Below are 15942 nucleotides of genomic sequence, written 5' to 3'. Positions count from 1 at the left end.
TCTGAAGGGACATTATTGCATTTTTAATTTCTTTCAGTGTCAGACTTTGTTCCAATTGTTCTTTCGAGTCAGAGACAATTATAGGAATATTCAGATTAGAAAAAAAAGCGTCAAACTTATTTTGAGCTGGTGCTGAATCTGAGGAATATAATTTAGCATAAAACTCTCTAAAATAGTTGTTAATAGCTTGATGATCCTCAGTTGATGAGCCATCTGATAAGATAAGTTGTGAAATAACACGGGATGCTGCTTTTTGGTGGAGCTGGCTAGCTAATAATTTGGATGGTTTATCTCCCTCTTCGTACAATCTACTACGGGATTTTAAAATGAGCTTCTCTGCTTGGGCGGTAGTTAATAGATCAATTTCAGCTTGTAAGACCACTCTCCTCTTAATCAAATCAGGGGTCGGAGAACCAGATATGAGTCCGTCCAGGGTCTTGATTTCTGAGGATAATTCCTCAAACTTCTTATACTTCTTCTTCCTCATATAAGCAGAATGAGAGACAATCTGTCCCCTGAGATACGCTTTAAGCGTCTCCCAGAGGGTCGAAGCTGAGATGCCATCCGTCCTATTTACCTGTAGAAAAAAATCTATTTGTTCTGTAATGAACTTCAGATTAGAAAAAAAAGCGTCAAACTTATTTTGAGCTGGTGCTGAATCTGAGGAATATAATTTAGCATAAAACTCTCTAAAATAGTTGTTAATAGCTTGATGATCTGAATCAGCGAGTAGGAGTGGGTCCAGTTGCCATGTCCACTTTGTCCTCTGAGTCGGAAGAGTTACCTTAATACTAACCGAGGCATGATCAGAAATGACCATCATATTTACAGTCTGTAATAGCACTCAGTAAGTAGGGGTCAACCAGAAAAAAATCTATCCTAGAAAATGACTTGTGCACATTAGAGTAAAACGAATACTCCCTTTTAGTGGGATATTTAAATCTCCAAGGGTCTACAAGTTTATGTGCCTCTACGAATGACTGAATTGTTTGCACAGATTTAGACAGTCTTAGTAAAGATTGGGAAGAGTGATCCCAAACAGAATCCATTACCAGTTTGTAATCCCCAGACATAATCAAATGATAACTATCCAAATTGGGAATAGAGCTTAGCATCTTTTTATAAAAGTTCTCATCGTCAAAGTTTGGACCATAAATATTGACCAATACTAGGGAAAGTTGAGACAGCTCTCCCACAACCATCACATATCTGCCATTAGGGTCCAAGATAGTATCTGATACGATGAAAGGAATTTTTCTGTGGATGAGTATAGCCACTCCTCAGCCTTTACAATTAAATTGTGAATGAAACATTTGGCCCACCCATTCTTTGCGAATTTTAGACTGATCACAATTCCAGAGGTGGGTTTCCTGTAGGAAGGCAATACCAACCCCAAGATGTTGTAAATGAGAAATGACCCTTTTTCTCTTGATTGCCTGGTTCATACCCTTCACATTCCAACTTATAATTTTTACGTCAGCATTATCTGGGTCAGGGTCCAATCTACTCTTTGTCAGAACTATGTAATTCAAAAATATAGATGTTTGCCCAATTTAAACGATAAAAAAATCACAGTAGGTGCACACAGTGAATACAGAGCAAATGCCACACCAAAACAACACATAACACATAAACAGGCCTTAAAAAGGCTACCACCCCAAAAAAACTTGAAACTTTTGCAAACCTGCATTTGCATGCTGCCCGCAATAAAGGATACATGTTTGAACCATTAATGAACCTCTCCAACAGGGTATTAAACAAACTGTAACGCCCTTTCATAATTTGAAAAAGAGAAAAGAGAAAAGAAAAAAAGGGCAATAACATCAGTAATGAAGAAAAGGAAGGTGCTCATGAGTGGCATTATGTGTGGTGTGTATTTACACCATCAAATATAAAACGTTCATTGCCACTATGACCAATGATAATAGAACACAATGAGAGTAAAGAAATATTCAAAATATGACAGAGTAGCCATGTCTAATGATGCCACCTTCTGTGAAATGATTTTCAATGTTATTAACCCAATCGTTACCTTACCTCAGTCACCAGTCTCTGCAGGGTGCGAGGCGGGGCGTTCGTTATCAACAGTGATATTAATTATTAACGTAGGTCAGCGCCTCTGCAGGGTCGGTAAATCTCATGCATTTCCCGTTGTGTGTGAACTGCAGAGTGGCTGGGTAGAAGAGACCAAACTTGACCTTTGCACTGTGGAGCTTCCTTTTGGACTTGGAGAAGACTTTTGTCTTTTGTTGACTTCTGGGCTGTAGTCAGGAAATATGTGGAATCTTGATCCATTGAATAGGAGCGGGCCCTTCTGTCTGGCGAGGCGTAGGATCAGCTCTGTGGTTTGGAAGTGGTGGAGTCTGACAATGAACGGACGTGGCTCTAGCCACCGATGGCGGCCTCTCGAAGTTGTTCTCCCCAAGCACATCAAAGAGTAGTTTGGTGATGAATTTCGTTGGTCGTGGGCCCTCCGCCTTCTCTGGTATCCCCACAATGCGTATATTCTGCCGTCTGGTGTAGTTTTCCAAGTACACCACAAAATGTCCACAGAAGAAACAGAATCAATATTTAACACATACAAGGTCCAGTGTGTGTGCTGATGCATGCTAGGTAAAGTGAAAAGACTCCATGATACTGATAAAATGTCTGATAAAAAATCTATTTACTGCTCTAAGGCAAAAGACCTGTGATAATATGTCTACCTGCACTCATTTTGGTCACCTGCCTGCACACATACACCCCTGTCATCACAGTCATCTCTCAGTTCTTCCGCTCTTCACCTTGCTAAGAACACCACTACCCAGTTAGTGTATAAGCTGTCCGTGTAACGCTGATTGCAAATTTTCTTTAAAAAGGGCCCTTCAGGTTCCCATTCCTCCGGTGGAATGTGTTCTCACGCCCTGAGGAAAAGAGAGACCCTTAGTGCCATATGCCAAGGAAAACGTCCATAATCCGGCGAGTTAACCTCTGTTTAGACAAAGCTCTGACTTGGGGCCCGTTCTTCCTACGTCGCTTACTACATCCAAGATCAAATGACACATCCAAGACCAAATCATCGCGCTAACGTTGAGCTCGCTAATCCGGTTCTCCGAACACACCTGCTGTTGACGATTAGTACAGCTGGATGAAGTAATGTGAGATCACTGGGTGTGGTAAATGGTAAATGGCCTGCATTTGTATAGCGCTTTACTCAGTCCCTAAGGACCCCAAAGCGCTTTACACTACATTCAGTCATTCACCCATTCACACACACATTCACACACTGGTGACGGCAAGCTACATTGTAGCCACAGCTGCCCTGGGGCGCACTGACAGAGGCGAGGCTGCCGGACACTGGCGCCACCGGGCCCTCTGACCACCACCAGTAGGCAAACACAGGGTTAGTATCTTGCCCAAGGATATTTGGCATGCAGCCAGGAGGCAGCCTGGGATCGAACCACCGACCTTCTGGTTAGTGACTGACCTGCTCTGCCACCTGAGCTACAGCCACCCCAAAAGGGGCTACGCATCGATAGTAGAAACATTGATCAGCAACCCTCTGATTGGTCGGCGAAAATGTCGAAGGAGCGCTCTCGGTATTTTCCGGCAGCAGAGCAAGAACTCTTGATTGAGGGATTTCAGGAGTTTCAGAGTTTAATCAGAACGCAAGGGAACACTGCAAAGGCTGCAAAAGCAAGGAGAGAGGGCTGGCAGGAAGTTGCTGACAAATCAAACTCGTAAGTAAGTTAATAATAACAATAATAATGGAGTGGATTGATATAGTGCTTTTCAAGGCACCCAAAGCGCTTTACAATGCCACTATTCATTCACTCTCACATTCACACACTGGTGGAGGCAGCTACAGTTGTAGCCACAGCTGCCCTGGGACAGACTGACAGAAGCCAGGCTGCCATATCGCGCCATCGGCCCCTCTGGCCAACACCAGTAGGCGGTAGGGTAGATTTATTATATTACACTATATTATCCAATATTATATTACATTATATTATATTATGTTATATTATATCCCCTTTCACATTAGAGCCACAACAGGACCCACTAGAACATGGGAACAAGTAAAAGTGAAATATAAGAATATTCCACAGAATGGTAATATTTATCACTTATATTGCTTTTAGTCTCTTGGAAAGAGACCCTGAAATACTCTTTGTTTGTTCATAACAGCAACCAAGAAAAGGGCAGAGCAAAAAAAGACAGGTGGTGGTCCTGCACCCCCTCGTCAACAAGTTGGTTAAGTAAATAATACCCTCACGGGAATATCGATATCTCTCAATGAGCACACTGTCGCGCTGAGCTAAAGGATCCTGTCTGTCCCGCAATATACGCTGAATTCTGAGGACTCTCCTTATCAATCTTGCACCTTCCGCAATGGGTGGCTCGCGTAGACGGACAGGACATGGCTGCGACAGGTTTCCCAAATCCACCTTCACTTTTATAGCCGTGGTCTCCCATCTTGTTGACGCAACAACATTGTCATCCCCTATGTAGCCGGTGTATCAGAAAAACTCAGGAGAGTTTTCTCCAAGCATGACATCCCGGTGCATTTCAGACCCACCAACACGCTCAGACAAAAACTGGTTCACCCGAAAGACAAAACGCCAAAACACAGACTTAACAATGTGGTGTATGCTGTACAGTGCAGTGAGGAATGCCCAGACCTCTACATTGGAGAGACCAAACAGCCACTTCACAAGCGCATGGCACAACATAGAAGAGCCACCTCCACAGGACAAGACTCAGCAGTCCATCTGCATCTTAAGGATAAAGGACACTCTTTGAGGATGCCAATGTTCACATTTTGGACAGAGAGGACAGATGGTTTGAAAGAGGAGTGAAAGAAGCATCTATGTCCACTGTGAGCGACCATCTTTGAACAGAGGCGGGGTTTACGACACCAACTCTCTGCCATCTATAATCCAGTTTTGAGATCCCTTCCCAGACGCCTTAACGCCCACTCACATCCTGGGCCATCTGACCTCAGGAATTCGCATGATAAGGTGGGGCCAGGTTTCACAATGAACACACCCGAAACTCTGGCTGATTGGGACCCACACCCAGTTTCACACCTTGGCTCAGGCGATTAGAGGATCATCAGGGGGTCCTTTTGTCCCTCTGTGGGGGGTTACTCCCACTAGGTTTATATCTGGGACTCTCCACCATTTGACCTTAGAACTGAAGAAGCTTCTCGGATGAGAGGTGAAACGTCTTCAAGTAACTTAAAGAAGTCCAGACGCTTTTCTTTGCAAGCTCCTTTGACTACGATGACCTGGATGACTGAGAACCTTCACAGACGTCTCCCATCTTGATTACACGAAGTAATTTACAATTACTACTCTGAAATATGAATTACATCTGTAATAATCACATACATGTAATAGAATGATTAATAGTACATTTCCCTTTTTTAGGAAATGACCTGTATGTATCTGTGTGACATCAATAAAAGGATCAAGTGCTGCATTATCTTTAGTTACATTGATGTTATTTATTTATGGTGAAACAGTGGTGGAATATCGCTGTTGCTTTCGTATAAATGAAGCGGACATACCTGCGTGGCCGCGATCTAATCCTGTTTACATAAAGTAAACCTGCTCCCAAGCAGGTTTACGCTTACGGCTCTGTTGCTATGACAGCAAGTCCCGGATGAGCTTCGGGGAACCGAACGATCCAAGATCACGTGAAATCGTCAACAATCTAATCCAGCTAACTTACTTAGCGAGGTACGAAGAACGGGCCCCAGGTTAGCGAAGCAGACAAGCAACTGGACTTAGACAGAGAGAATCCAGCCTCCTTTTTTCCTCAAATGCGAAAAGAGAAAGGCAAGAGCTCACAAGCTCAAATTCTATATAGTGCTATAAGCCACAGGAATAATTTTAGGAAAACTCAGCATTCTGTCATTCACTGTGTGAGGCACGCAGGTTTGAAGAACCCAAAATGTAGACCAAACTCAAGTGGCAGCTTTATTGCTGGACTGCAAAAACTGTTCAGGAACTTAACTAACAGGCAGAACACAGTGGGGAATGAGGGCGATCGCGACAAGGGCAAACGAGGGAACAACTCACAGGAGGGAACACAGCTGAGCGTAATCTGTCTGTCAATCTAAAAGAGGTAGTACAAGAAACACATACAATTGGACACAGACAGATGAAACCCAGGGGAAGGAGGCAAGACAGTGAGGATGAGAGAGCAAGGGATGAGAGAGGGCGAAAGAACAAGGGACGAGAGGGACACAAGAACACATGTCTAGGGAAACAGGCAGACAAACATGAAGACAAGACTGACCTAACAGGGGTGGACACACAAAGGCAAGACCAAGGCTAACAGGACAGAGACGAGACCAGGACATGACAAGGGAACTAATAACTAACCAGACAACCTGAACTAGAAATACAGATAAGTCAACTAGGAAAAAAGTCACACAGAGAAAACAACAACGAATAAACAAGAGTCAAAGAAAAAAAAAAACACAACGATCCAGGTACCCTAACATATTTGGACGTAATACGACCCTAAGGCTGTCAGAAGAGAACTGTGTGTAAGAAGGATGCACAAAAAAATGCATGAAGCCTACCCACTCACTTTGCAGACCCTAAAGTGAGAAGCAGTACTCAAGTCAAGTCGAGTGGCTTTATTGTCATTTCAACCATGTGCAGTGGTACAGTACACAGTGAAACCAGACAACGTTCCCCCAAGACCATGGTGCTACATATGACATATACAGACAATCAACACAGAACTATATAAATTGCAAGTGTGCAAAAATTGCCAAAAACCAAACAAAAAAACAGTGCAACACCAGACAGAACAGAATAATGCAGACACAAGACAGTGCAGACACAACAGTGCAATAGAAAAGTGCAACAATGACAGTGGGTTGTGCAAAAGACTGAGCATTGTACAAAAGGTAGCTTGATGTATGAAGGTGTGCGTGTGTGTGTTTGTGTATATGAGATTGTGCAGTTAAATGCTTGAGGTAGTGACATGTATTAAGGTCCAGTTACTGAGTGTTCAGGAGTCTGATGGCTTGGAGGAAGAAACTGTTTCACAGTCTGGCAGTGAGGGCCCGAATGCTCTGGTACCTCTTGCCAGAAGGCAGCAGTGTGAAGAGTGTGTGTGAGGGGTTTGTGGGTTCCTCTGCAGCTTTGCGGATGCAGTGGGTGCGATACGTGTTTGTAATGGAGGGAAGAAAGGCTCCAGTGATCTTCTCAGCTGTTCTCACTAGCCAATGTAGGATATTGCAATCCAATACGGTGCAGCTACCATACCAGATAGTGATGCAGCTGCTCAGGATGCTCTCAATAGTCCCTCTGTAAAAGGTGAGAATGGGTGATGGGAGATGGGCTTTTCTCAGCTTCCGCAGGAAGTAAAGATGCTGTTGGGCCTTCTTAACTATGAAGCTGGTGTTGAGGGACCAGGAGAGGTTTTCCACCAGGTGACCACCAAGGAATTTTGTGCTCTTGACGACCTCCACAGAGGATCCATTGATGTTAAGTGCACAGTGATCTCTCTGTGCTCCCATGAAGTTGATATTCAACTCTTTTGTTTTGTCCACATTCAGAGACAGGTTGTTGACTCTACACCAGTACAGCGTACTTAAGGTACACCTTAAGTCACCTCATCATATCCAATATCAAAAGCAGATATAGTTGCCAAATAAACCTTAGTTGTAGAAAAAGAAAGAACTTTATCCAGGAATGTTAAAACACCCACAATAGATTAGAGTCACAAAGGGAGTGTGTGCCCGCATGTCTCCATCAATAAGACATGCTGGTCCTTCCAAACTAAAAATTGACGAGAGCTCACATGCAAGATGTGGTTATCATCAGCTTCTCTAGGGATGTTGGGGTGGACACAGGGAGCTATTTGTTTAAGTCTTGCAGTTTTTCCCTTTTTTTTTATCTACTCCTTCTCTTTACTATCCCTGTCACCTTCAGCAGTGTATAACCACAGAGATAATAATAAGAATAATAAAAGAAAACAAGTAAATAAATAAAAGAAAAAGATTAACGTTGAATAAAATAAGTGTTGAACATTTCACCAAGTTTCAAAGTAAATATATTTTTGAAGGCAGTATTGACGTGACATTCTCACCAAATGTCAGTAGCAACCCATCCAACCTACAGATGCAAAGAAATCAAACCATAGATGTCCATGAAAAAAGTTATGTGTAATAGAGAAATTATACACGGAAGAAGTATTGAACACATAAAGAAAGGGAGGTGTAAAAGGCATGGAAAGCAGTGACACCAGCTGAAATCTATCAGTAATTTCCAAGCAATCCTGCCACTTAATTCAAATTAAAATGAGCTGGTTCAGTTCCAGCTGGTGGCCTATTAAGGTCTGTCATTACCAAGGTGTCACACAACAAACATCTCATGACTGGTAAAACCAGTGAGTTCTCTCAACACCTTTGTAACCTTATTGTTGCAAAACAAACTGATAGCACTGGTTGCAGAACTGATCACTCATTTACCATAAACTGGCCACAAGTAGGTGCTCCCTGAAAGACAGAGGAGTGAAAAGAATTATTAGAAGAGTTGTCCAAGAGCTAAGGATGATAAAAATCTGCAGGTTTATTTATTCAAAGAAAACAATAAGTAATGTATGCAACCGGCCTGCATTTTTTTTTCTGTGATAATGGTAATAGTGATATAGTAGTGTGGTAATAAGCCCACAGACAATAATCATTTGACTCAGAATTCTCCCAGTGTGCTACTGAAATGTTGACTTATGAATGAAACAATCACTCAAAAATAAAGTTTAAATGTGTGTCATAAAGGTAAAGCTTTTAATTAACGGACATCAGTTCCCACAAGTCCACAGTCACATTCCCAACTATATGGCTACCAAAAGCATAGCTTTGTTCTGTCTTTGTCAGATAGATGCTCGAAATACTGCTATTTTTTTATGTTTTTGACAGGGTCTTTTACAATGAATGCACAATAATTTCATGATGTTACTGAAACAACATGTGGCATTTAGTTATATTTTTTGGTTAAAATGTCACCACCTGTGTTTTTGTATGTTTGTGTATGACTAGCCTGTTATATCTATTCAGGAATCAGATGGCCAAGGATGCCCTTTCTGTCGCTGTGAGATCAAAGGCACAGAGCCCATTATTGTGGATCCCTTTGACCCACGAAATGAGGGCTCCAAGTGCTTCTTCCTGGACCAACACAGCTCCCCCTTGCTGGACCTGGATGATGAGGAAGACCGAGAAGACTGTCTTGTCATGAATGGACTGGCCAACATCAGGAAGGTAATCTACACAGGATCAAAAGTATTAATACAGACTTAAATACACTGCTCAAGAAATTATATAGTTATATATTATATGTCTAAGGAACTTGGAAAGAAAAATGTCTGGACTTCTTTAAGTTGCTTGAAGATATTTCATCTGAGAAGCGTCTTCAGTTCTTAGATGGTGGAGAGTCTCAGAATTAAGGCCTGTGGGAGTGACGCCCAAGAGCGACATGGACATAGAGCCCCTATTGATCCATATGCTATTTGGTCCATTTGACCGTGTCCCTTGGTGTGCTGTTTGAGGTGCTGCGGGAGTATGGGGTGTCCCTATACAACTGTAGCAAGAGCTTGGTCCACATAGTCGGACTCATTCCCGAATGGGTGTTGGGCTCCGCCAGGGCTGCCCTTTGTCACCGATTCTGTTCATAATTTTTATGGACATAATTTTTAGGCGCAGCCAAGTGGCAGAAGGCTTTCACTTAGGTGGTGTCAGAATCTCATCTCTGCTTTTTGCGGATGATGTGGTTCTGTTGACTTCATCTGGTGCTGGCCTCCAGCTCGCAATGGAATGCTTCGCAGCCGAATCTGAAGCGGCGGGAATGAGGATCAGCACCTCCAAATCTAAAGCCATGGTTCTCAGCCGGAAAAGGGTGGAGTTTTCAAGGTATCTACATTGAGGCTGTGGATAGCTACAGGTATTTTGGTGTTTATTTGAACAATAAACTGGACTGGACTCATAATACAGAAAAGGGTATTAGGTATTAGGATTCTCTCTAATTTACACAGGGTCAAAAGTATAGAATAGGATAGAAGACTAGAATAATCCTTTAATTGTCCTACAAGGGGAAATGTGGTTGTATCAGCAGCAAAAACACACATATACAAACAGAACAGGACACAGAACAGAAACACAGTTTTTACATATTTACATCATGGACAATAGTTACCAAAGCAGAGTACTGTACAGTTATTAAAATTAAAGTATAGATAAGTGGCAAACCCAGGTTGTAGTGTGCAAACAGTGCAGGATACTGAAAGATGTTTAAATGCTTATTGGGCGACTGTGGCTCAGGGGGTTGGGAATCGCATCTGTAACCGGAAGGTCGCTGGTTCGATCCCTGGGCTCTCTGTCCTGGTCGTTGTGTCCTTGGGCAAGACACTTTACCCTACTTGCCTACTGGTGTTGGCCAGAGGGGCTGATGGCGCGATATGGCAGCCTCGCTTCTGCAGCTGTGGCTACAACTGTAGCTTGCCTCCACCAGTGAGTGAATGAATAGTGGTATTGTAAAGCGCTTTGGGTGCCTTGAAAAGCGCTATATAAATCCAATCCATTATTATTATTATTATTAAATAGTTAAGAATATTTAGAATAATTAGAAAAGTGTAGATTGCGTATTGTACCTGTGCATTAAAAAGTAGACATGTAACTTGTGTATATATAAACTGAGAAAAGTAATGTGCAATGTAAATGTAACACAGTAAGGGGAATTGTTGAAAAGAATATATCAATGGACCAATAGGCTCGACTATAGGAGCACAGGGGTGTGTTCAAATGAGACACAGACGCAAGAATGTAACTCAAAAGAACCGGCCAACTTTAGTGACATAAACCATAAGGTTGACAAGCACAGGTTAAAGACACTTTACAATGGTAGAAAGGAAACTTACAAAAATTAAAAGAAAAGTAAAACACAAACTACTAAAGCAATGACTTGGCCAAGTGTTATTTTTGGTTTTCAATGTTCGGGTTTCAATGCTCGGGTGCACCCTAGTAACCTGACTCCTTAACTCTTATAGAACAGATTACACAAATCCAATGTACATTCAAATGAAAATCTCACACTCTTTTCACATGTGGAGAATGTTCTACACAACAGCTCATTATTTAAAGTCCCAAATAAAAAATGTCCAAGGGGTAAAGTCCAAAAAATTCCCAGGGTGTGAAAGAAAATAGGGATGAGAGAATGTCAGTCAGTGGTCTTATGTATAACCAGCTGTGCGTGAAAGTGTGAGTGATACAGTCCTACCACACCGCAAGGTGCAGCAGATCATCAAGTGGAAAAGAAGCGAATCTCAGTCTCTCTAAGTCCAGGTGGGAAGGCTCGCCATCTATTTCACCGGAGGAATCCACCTCAGGAACAATTCAGCATACAAAAAAAACCTGACCTGTCAACGGACAGGGTCAGAAGAGCAATTCAAATATTAATTATGCTGTTCTAGCTATAATTCACAACTTAGGATTTTGTTTAAATCACATTCAACATAAATTTGCAATAAAAATACTCAAATTTGCAAAAATAAAACATTTCTCTTACACAAACTATGCATTAAACCAAGTAAAGTCAGTGCATATGCATATATGTCGCATATGCGACAATTATTAATCAAACAATTGAGATTAATTCAGTTTCTCAACAATAAAATGTGAAACAGACGTGAACTAACTGAGACATACAACATGTGCTCACCGATCTCAGCGCATCACGGCCGAAGACAATGGCATAGTGTCTCTCGGTCGGAAAATGCAGGGCTCTAAATAACGTAACAGGACATGTTTTCTCTTTAATAACCGTAATACGACATGAAGGAAAAATAAACATAAGTTGCGCTTCAAGTGTTACCTTACTTCTGGAAGCAGATTGCGATGAACTTCCAGGCAGTTGATAGCAACCAGAGCTAACAAAGGCTAACAGTTTAGCTCCACGCGGTACTTTCTAAAGTCACCAGAAAAATGCAGCATTTGCCTATTTACTCACTGTGGCTACTTTTAACATGAAAGGTAGCTGATAACCAGTGAACTTATGTGCAACACAGTTGGTTGCAACTTATATCTAATACTTTTTTCCAGCTCAAAAGCTTCAGTCTCTCTTTTCTCCTGCCAGCGCGCGACTACCTCCACACATAACAGCAAACACAGAGCACGTAGGTGGGACATACAGCGGCAGACTGCTCTCCCATTGGTCAAAACATACTGGGACCTGTGCATTTCGATTGGTTGGGCAGGCTGTCCATCTCTCCTCATATCAGTCCTTAAAGTGGTACCCTCATTGTATGTGGGTTACACCCTCCCCTCTTGATGGTATGCCCGTCCCTGGGCATCTGCAGGGTGGCAGTCTTGGTTGTCTCCCAAACATCAATTCATAGGGGGAAAATCCAGTCACGTCACTCTTCGTACAATTATATGTGGGTTACATAAACATTAGGGGTCCAACAATACACAAAATTCACGGTTCGGTTCGGTTCGATACTTTGGTGTCACGGTTCGATATTTTTTCGATACAAAAAAAAATGTTCATGCCTTTTTAATTTGTAACTTATTAAAATCATAAATATATATTTTAACTCAAAAGTACAGTTTTTAAATTTAATGTTGCTGAAACAACAAAGTAATTAAAAAAATAAATCTATCTGATGGAGAAATCCCTCATCTTTGGAAAAGAGAGTTTATTACAGAGAAATGGCTCTTTCCAAAATAAAAGCTATACTATACGCTTCTTCTGGGCTATATTCTCAGCAGCATATTAAACATATCAGGTCCCCATAAGGAGAATCATGTGCTAACGGCTGTCTAAATGACTCGGATAAAGTTTGTAGCATGCTGCTTGTTGTTTTTGTCTGCTTCCACTTGTCTTTGCACTAGGATGATGTCGGCGTAAATGTGCAGTCACATTCATTGTGTTCCCACTAGTGCTGTCAGCGTTAATCTGAAATGACGTTAACGCCACAACACGCAAGTCTCCGTTAACGAGCTACCGCGGATCGCCCCGTGCGTGGGGCTGGACGGCCAACACGTTAACGAGCTAACTGCGCTAACGCACTAGTTCCCTCCAATGTAATTGAGCATTACGTGGCACATCCAACATACTGTTTTACTTTTGTCCATGACGCGCTTACCTTCAGGGTCATACGTCACATGAAAACCAAAATAGTTCCAAACGCCACATCTGAATGAGGGTGGGGGAGGTTCAATTTGCCATGTTGCAAGGAGAGCTTAACTTCTGTCTTGCTAGCTTGCCCTGCGCTCAGTGAATCTGCGTTCGACTACTCCGCCTAGGCTGCACTGTCGAGCGCAGATCCACTGAGCGCTCAACACAGACAGCATCGTCAGAAGGAAAGTTGATAAAATAAATTAAAAATTTTGTATTGTTCGATACATATGCGTACCGAACCAAAAGCATTGTATCGAACGGTTCAATATCGATACGAGTATCGTTGCACCCCTAGTAAACATCTATGTTTGTTGGGAGCAGTTTTGATTGTACAGTCTGACAGCTGCAGGGAGGAAGGACCTGCAGAAACGCTCCTTCATGCATCTAGGATGCAACAGTCTGTCACTGATGGAGCTCTGCAGTTCAGCAACATTTACATGCATGGGGTGGGAGACTTTGTCCATCAGAGAAGTTATTTTGGCAAGAGTCCTTCTGTCTCCCACCACCTGCACTGGATCCAGGGTGCATCCCAGAGCTGTCCTTCCTGATAAGTTTATCCAACCTCTTCCTCTTAGCTGTCGATAAACTGCTGCTCCAACATACAACACGGTAAAAAATGATGGATTCCACCACAGAGTCATAGAATGTCTTTAGAAGCACTCCCTAGACTCCAAATGACCTCAGCCGCTTCAGTAGGTAGAGTCTGCTCTGACCCTCCCTGTAAAGAGCATTAGTGTTGTGGCTCCAGTCCAGTTTATTATTCAGGTGAACACCCCGGTACCTATAAGAGTCCATTATCTCAATGTCCACTCCCTGGATGTTCACCTGTGTCAGTGTGGTGGGTCTGTCTCCCCGGAAGTCCACCACTAACTCCTTGGTTTTCCCAGTGTTGATCAGCAGGTGGTTCTGCTGACACCAGTCCACAAGTCCAGAGTCCACTGTCTGTACTCTGAGGCTACGTCCACACTAATGCGTTTACTTTTGAAAACGCATGGTTTTCTCTCTGTTTTGGCCTCCTGTCTACACTGAGACTGTGTTTTCCCCGAAGGAAAACGCATCATATTGAAAACGCTCTCAAAAACAAATACATTTAAAGACGGTGCTTTCACATCGCAGTGTGGACAGTGAAAACGGAGACTTTTGAAAATGATGACACATGTTAGTTTTATGATGCAGTCATGTGACCAATTAAACAAAGATAGCGGAGGGCATTATACAGCAGTTGTTTTGTTTGCTCTCAATTTTGACAGCCCTATTAAAGATTAATAATGGATTGGATTTATATAGCGCTTTTCAAGGCACCCAAAGCGCTTTACAATGCCACTATTCATTCACTCTCACATTCACACACTGGTGGAGGCAAGCTACGGTTGTAGCCACAGCTGCCCTGGGGCAGACTGACAGAAGCGAGGCTGCCATATCGCGCCATCGGCCCCTCTGGCCAACACCAGTAGGGTAAAGTGTCTTGCCCAAGGACACAACGACCAGGACAGAGAGCCCCGGGATCGAACCGGCGACCTTCCGGTTACAGATACGCTTCCCAACCCCCTGAGCCACGGTCGCCCATGTACAAAATATCAGTTTGTACATGCTTCAGATAGCTTTTCTTCAAATTCTTTAATTCTCACTCGCTTTTGCAACTTTGTAATTTTGTGTTACTCGTAGCAACAACTCCACCTCATTGTTAGTCCATTTAAAAAACCTGGTGCTTTTCCTCGACAGTTTGCCGTGACGTTTCAAAGAGCCGGAAAGTAAATAAAGGGCAGACAGAAATGAGGCAGGCCGAATCTTAGTGTTTCACGCACGTGCAATGCTTGAACGTAAGCGTTTTCGGCCGTTTCAATGTGGACGCACATCTCTGTGAAAACGACTGAAAGTGTGGACGCAGAGCGTTTTCAGACCTTTTCACCTTTTCAAATCTATTCAGGATGTGTGGACGTAGCCTGAGTCATCCTCACCTGTGATGAGGCCGACTATGGCAGAGTCGTCAGACAACTTCTGTAGGTGGCAGCGTGGGGAGTTGATGTAGAAGTCTGCAGTGTAGAGGGTGAAGAGGAATGGTGCCAGCATAGTTCCCTGTGGGGCCCCCGTACTGCAGACCAGCATATCAGAGACACAGCCCTGTGCCCTCACATATCGTGGGCGTCCTGTGAGGTAGTCCAGTATCCACTGGGACACGTGGTGGTCCACTCCTGATAGCTCCAGCTTGTCCCTCAGAAGTCGTGGCTGAATGGTGTTAAAAGCACTGGAGAAATCAAAGAACAGGGTAGCTGGGGACCAGGAGAAGATGAGCAGTGACTGGCTGTCATTGTTGACCAGCCAAGCTAAAAGCATTGTGGTTCATGGTTAAAAAAACTGCTGATGGTTTGACACCATCTGATGACATCTTCTTATGGTTGTTAGTCATAACCATTGACTACAATTGGTAGTAACGCTAAGACGGAGACTTATAAAATTTACAGAAGTTAGGATGGTGGAGCCATTTGAGCCATTTCTAAACAACTGCAGATTCCAAGGCTTACTTCCACAGTCCAAAAAAGAGCATTGGCCAAGCATGTGTGAACATGAGTGTTAATGTTTATCTGTCTCTATGTGTTAACCCTGTGACAGACTGGCAGTCTGTCCAGGTTGTACTCTGCCTTTTGCCCCATGACAGCTGATGATAGATAGTACAGTACTATTGAAAATTGAATACTGAGCTCTAGGTTATATCTAACCTTCTCATTATGTTGGCTATGATACATCACTTCTGGAGCAGTGGCGAGAG

At 42.9% G+C, this 15942-nt stretch overlaps 1 protein-coding gene and 1 long non-coding RNA gene across 9 annotated transcripts in view; one reads left to right on the top strand and one right to left on the bottom strand.

The window, feature by feature from the left end:
• cblb (Cbl proto-oncogene B, E3 ubiquitin protein ligase) overlaps positions 1-15942 on the top strand; it is a 175568-nt gene that overhangs the window by 71688 nt on the left and 87938 nt on the right. For all 8 annotated transcript variants that reach the window (XM_082549200.1, XM_082549197.1, XM_082549198.1 and 5 more), the window contains one exon: positions 9062-9262. In XM_082549200.1, the coding sequence (XP_082405326.1) occupies positions 9062-9262 (201 nt within the window). The remainder of the gene's footprint in view (positions 1-9061; positions 9263-15942) is intronic.
• LOC309715823 lies at positions 9500-12454 on the bottom strand. Its single transcript, XR_014279312.1, has 3 exons — positions 11868-12454; positions 11715-11778; positions 9500-11412 (listed from the first exon to the last, which is right to left on the bottom strand). It is a non-coding gene; the product is annotated as an uncharacterized lncRNA (long non-coding RNA).

Source organism: Aulonocara stuartgranti (assembly GCF_965226115.1).
Source record: "Aulonocara stuartgranti genome assembly, chromosome: 10".
NCBI classification, from domain to species: Eukaryota; Metazoa; Chordata; class Actinopteri; order Cichliformes; family Cichlidae; genus Aulonocara; species Aulonocara stuartgranti.
The sequence above is the reverse complement of the archived record's forward strand: the minus strand, read 5'-3'. Positions and strand labels throughout refer to the sequence as shown.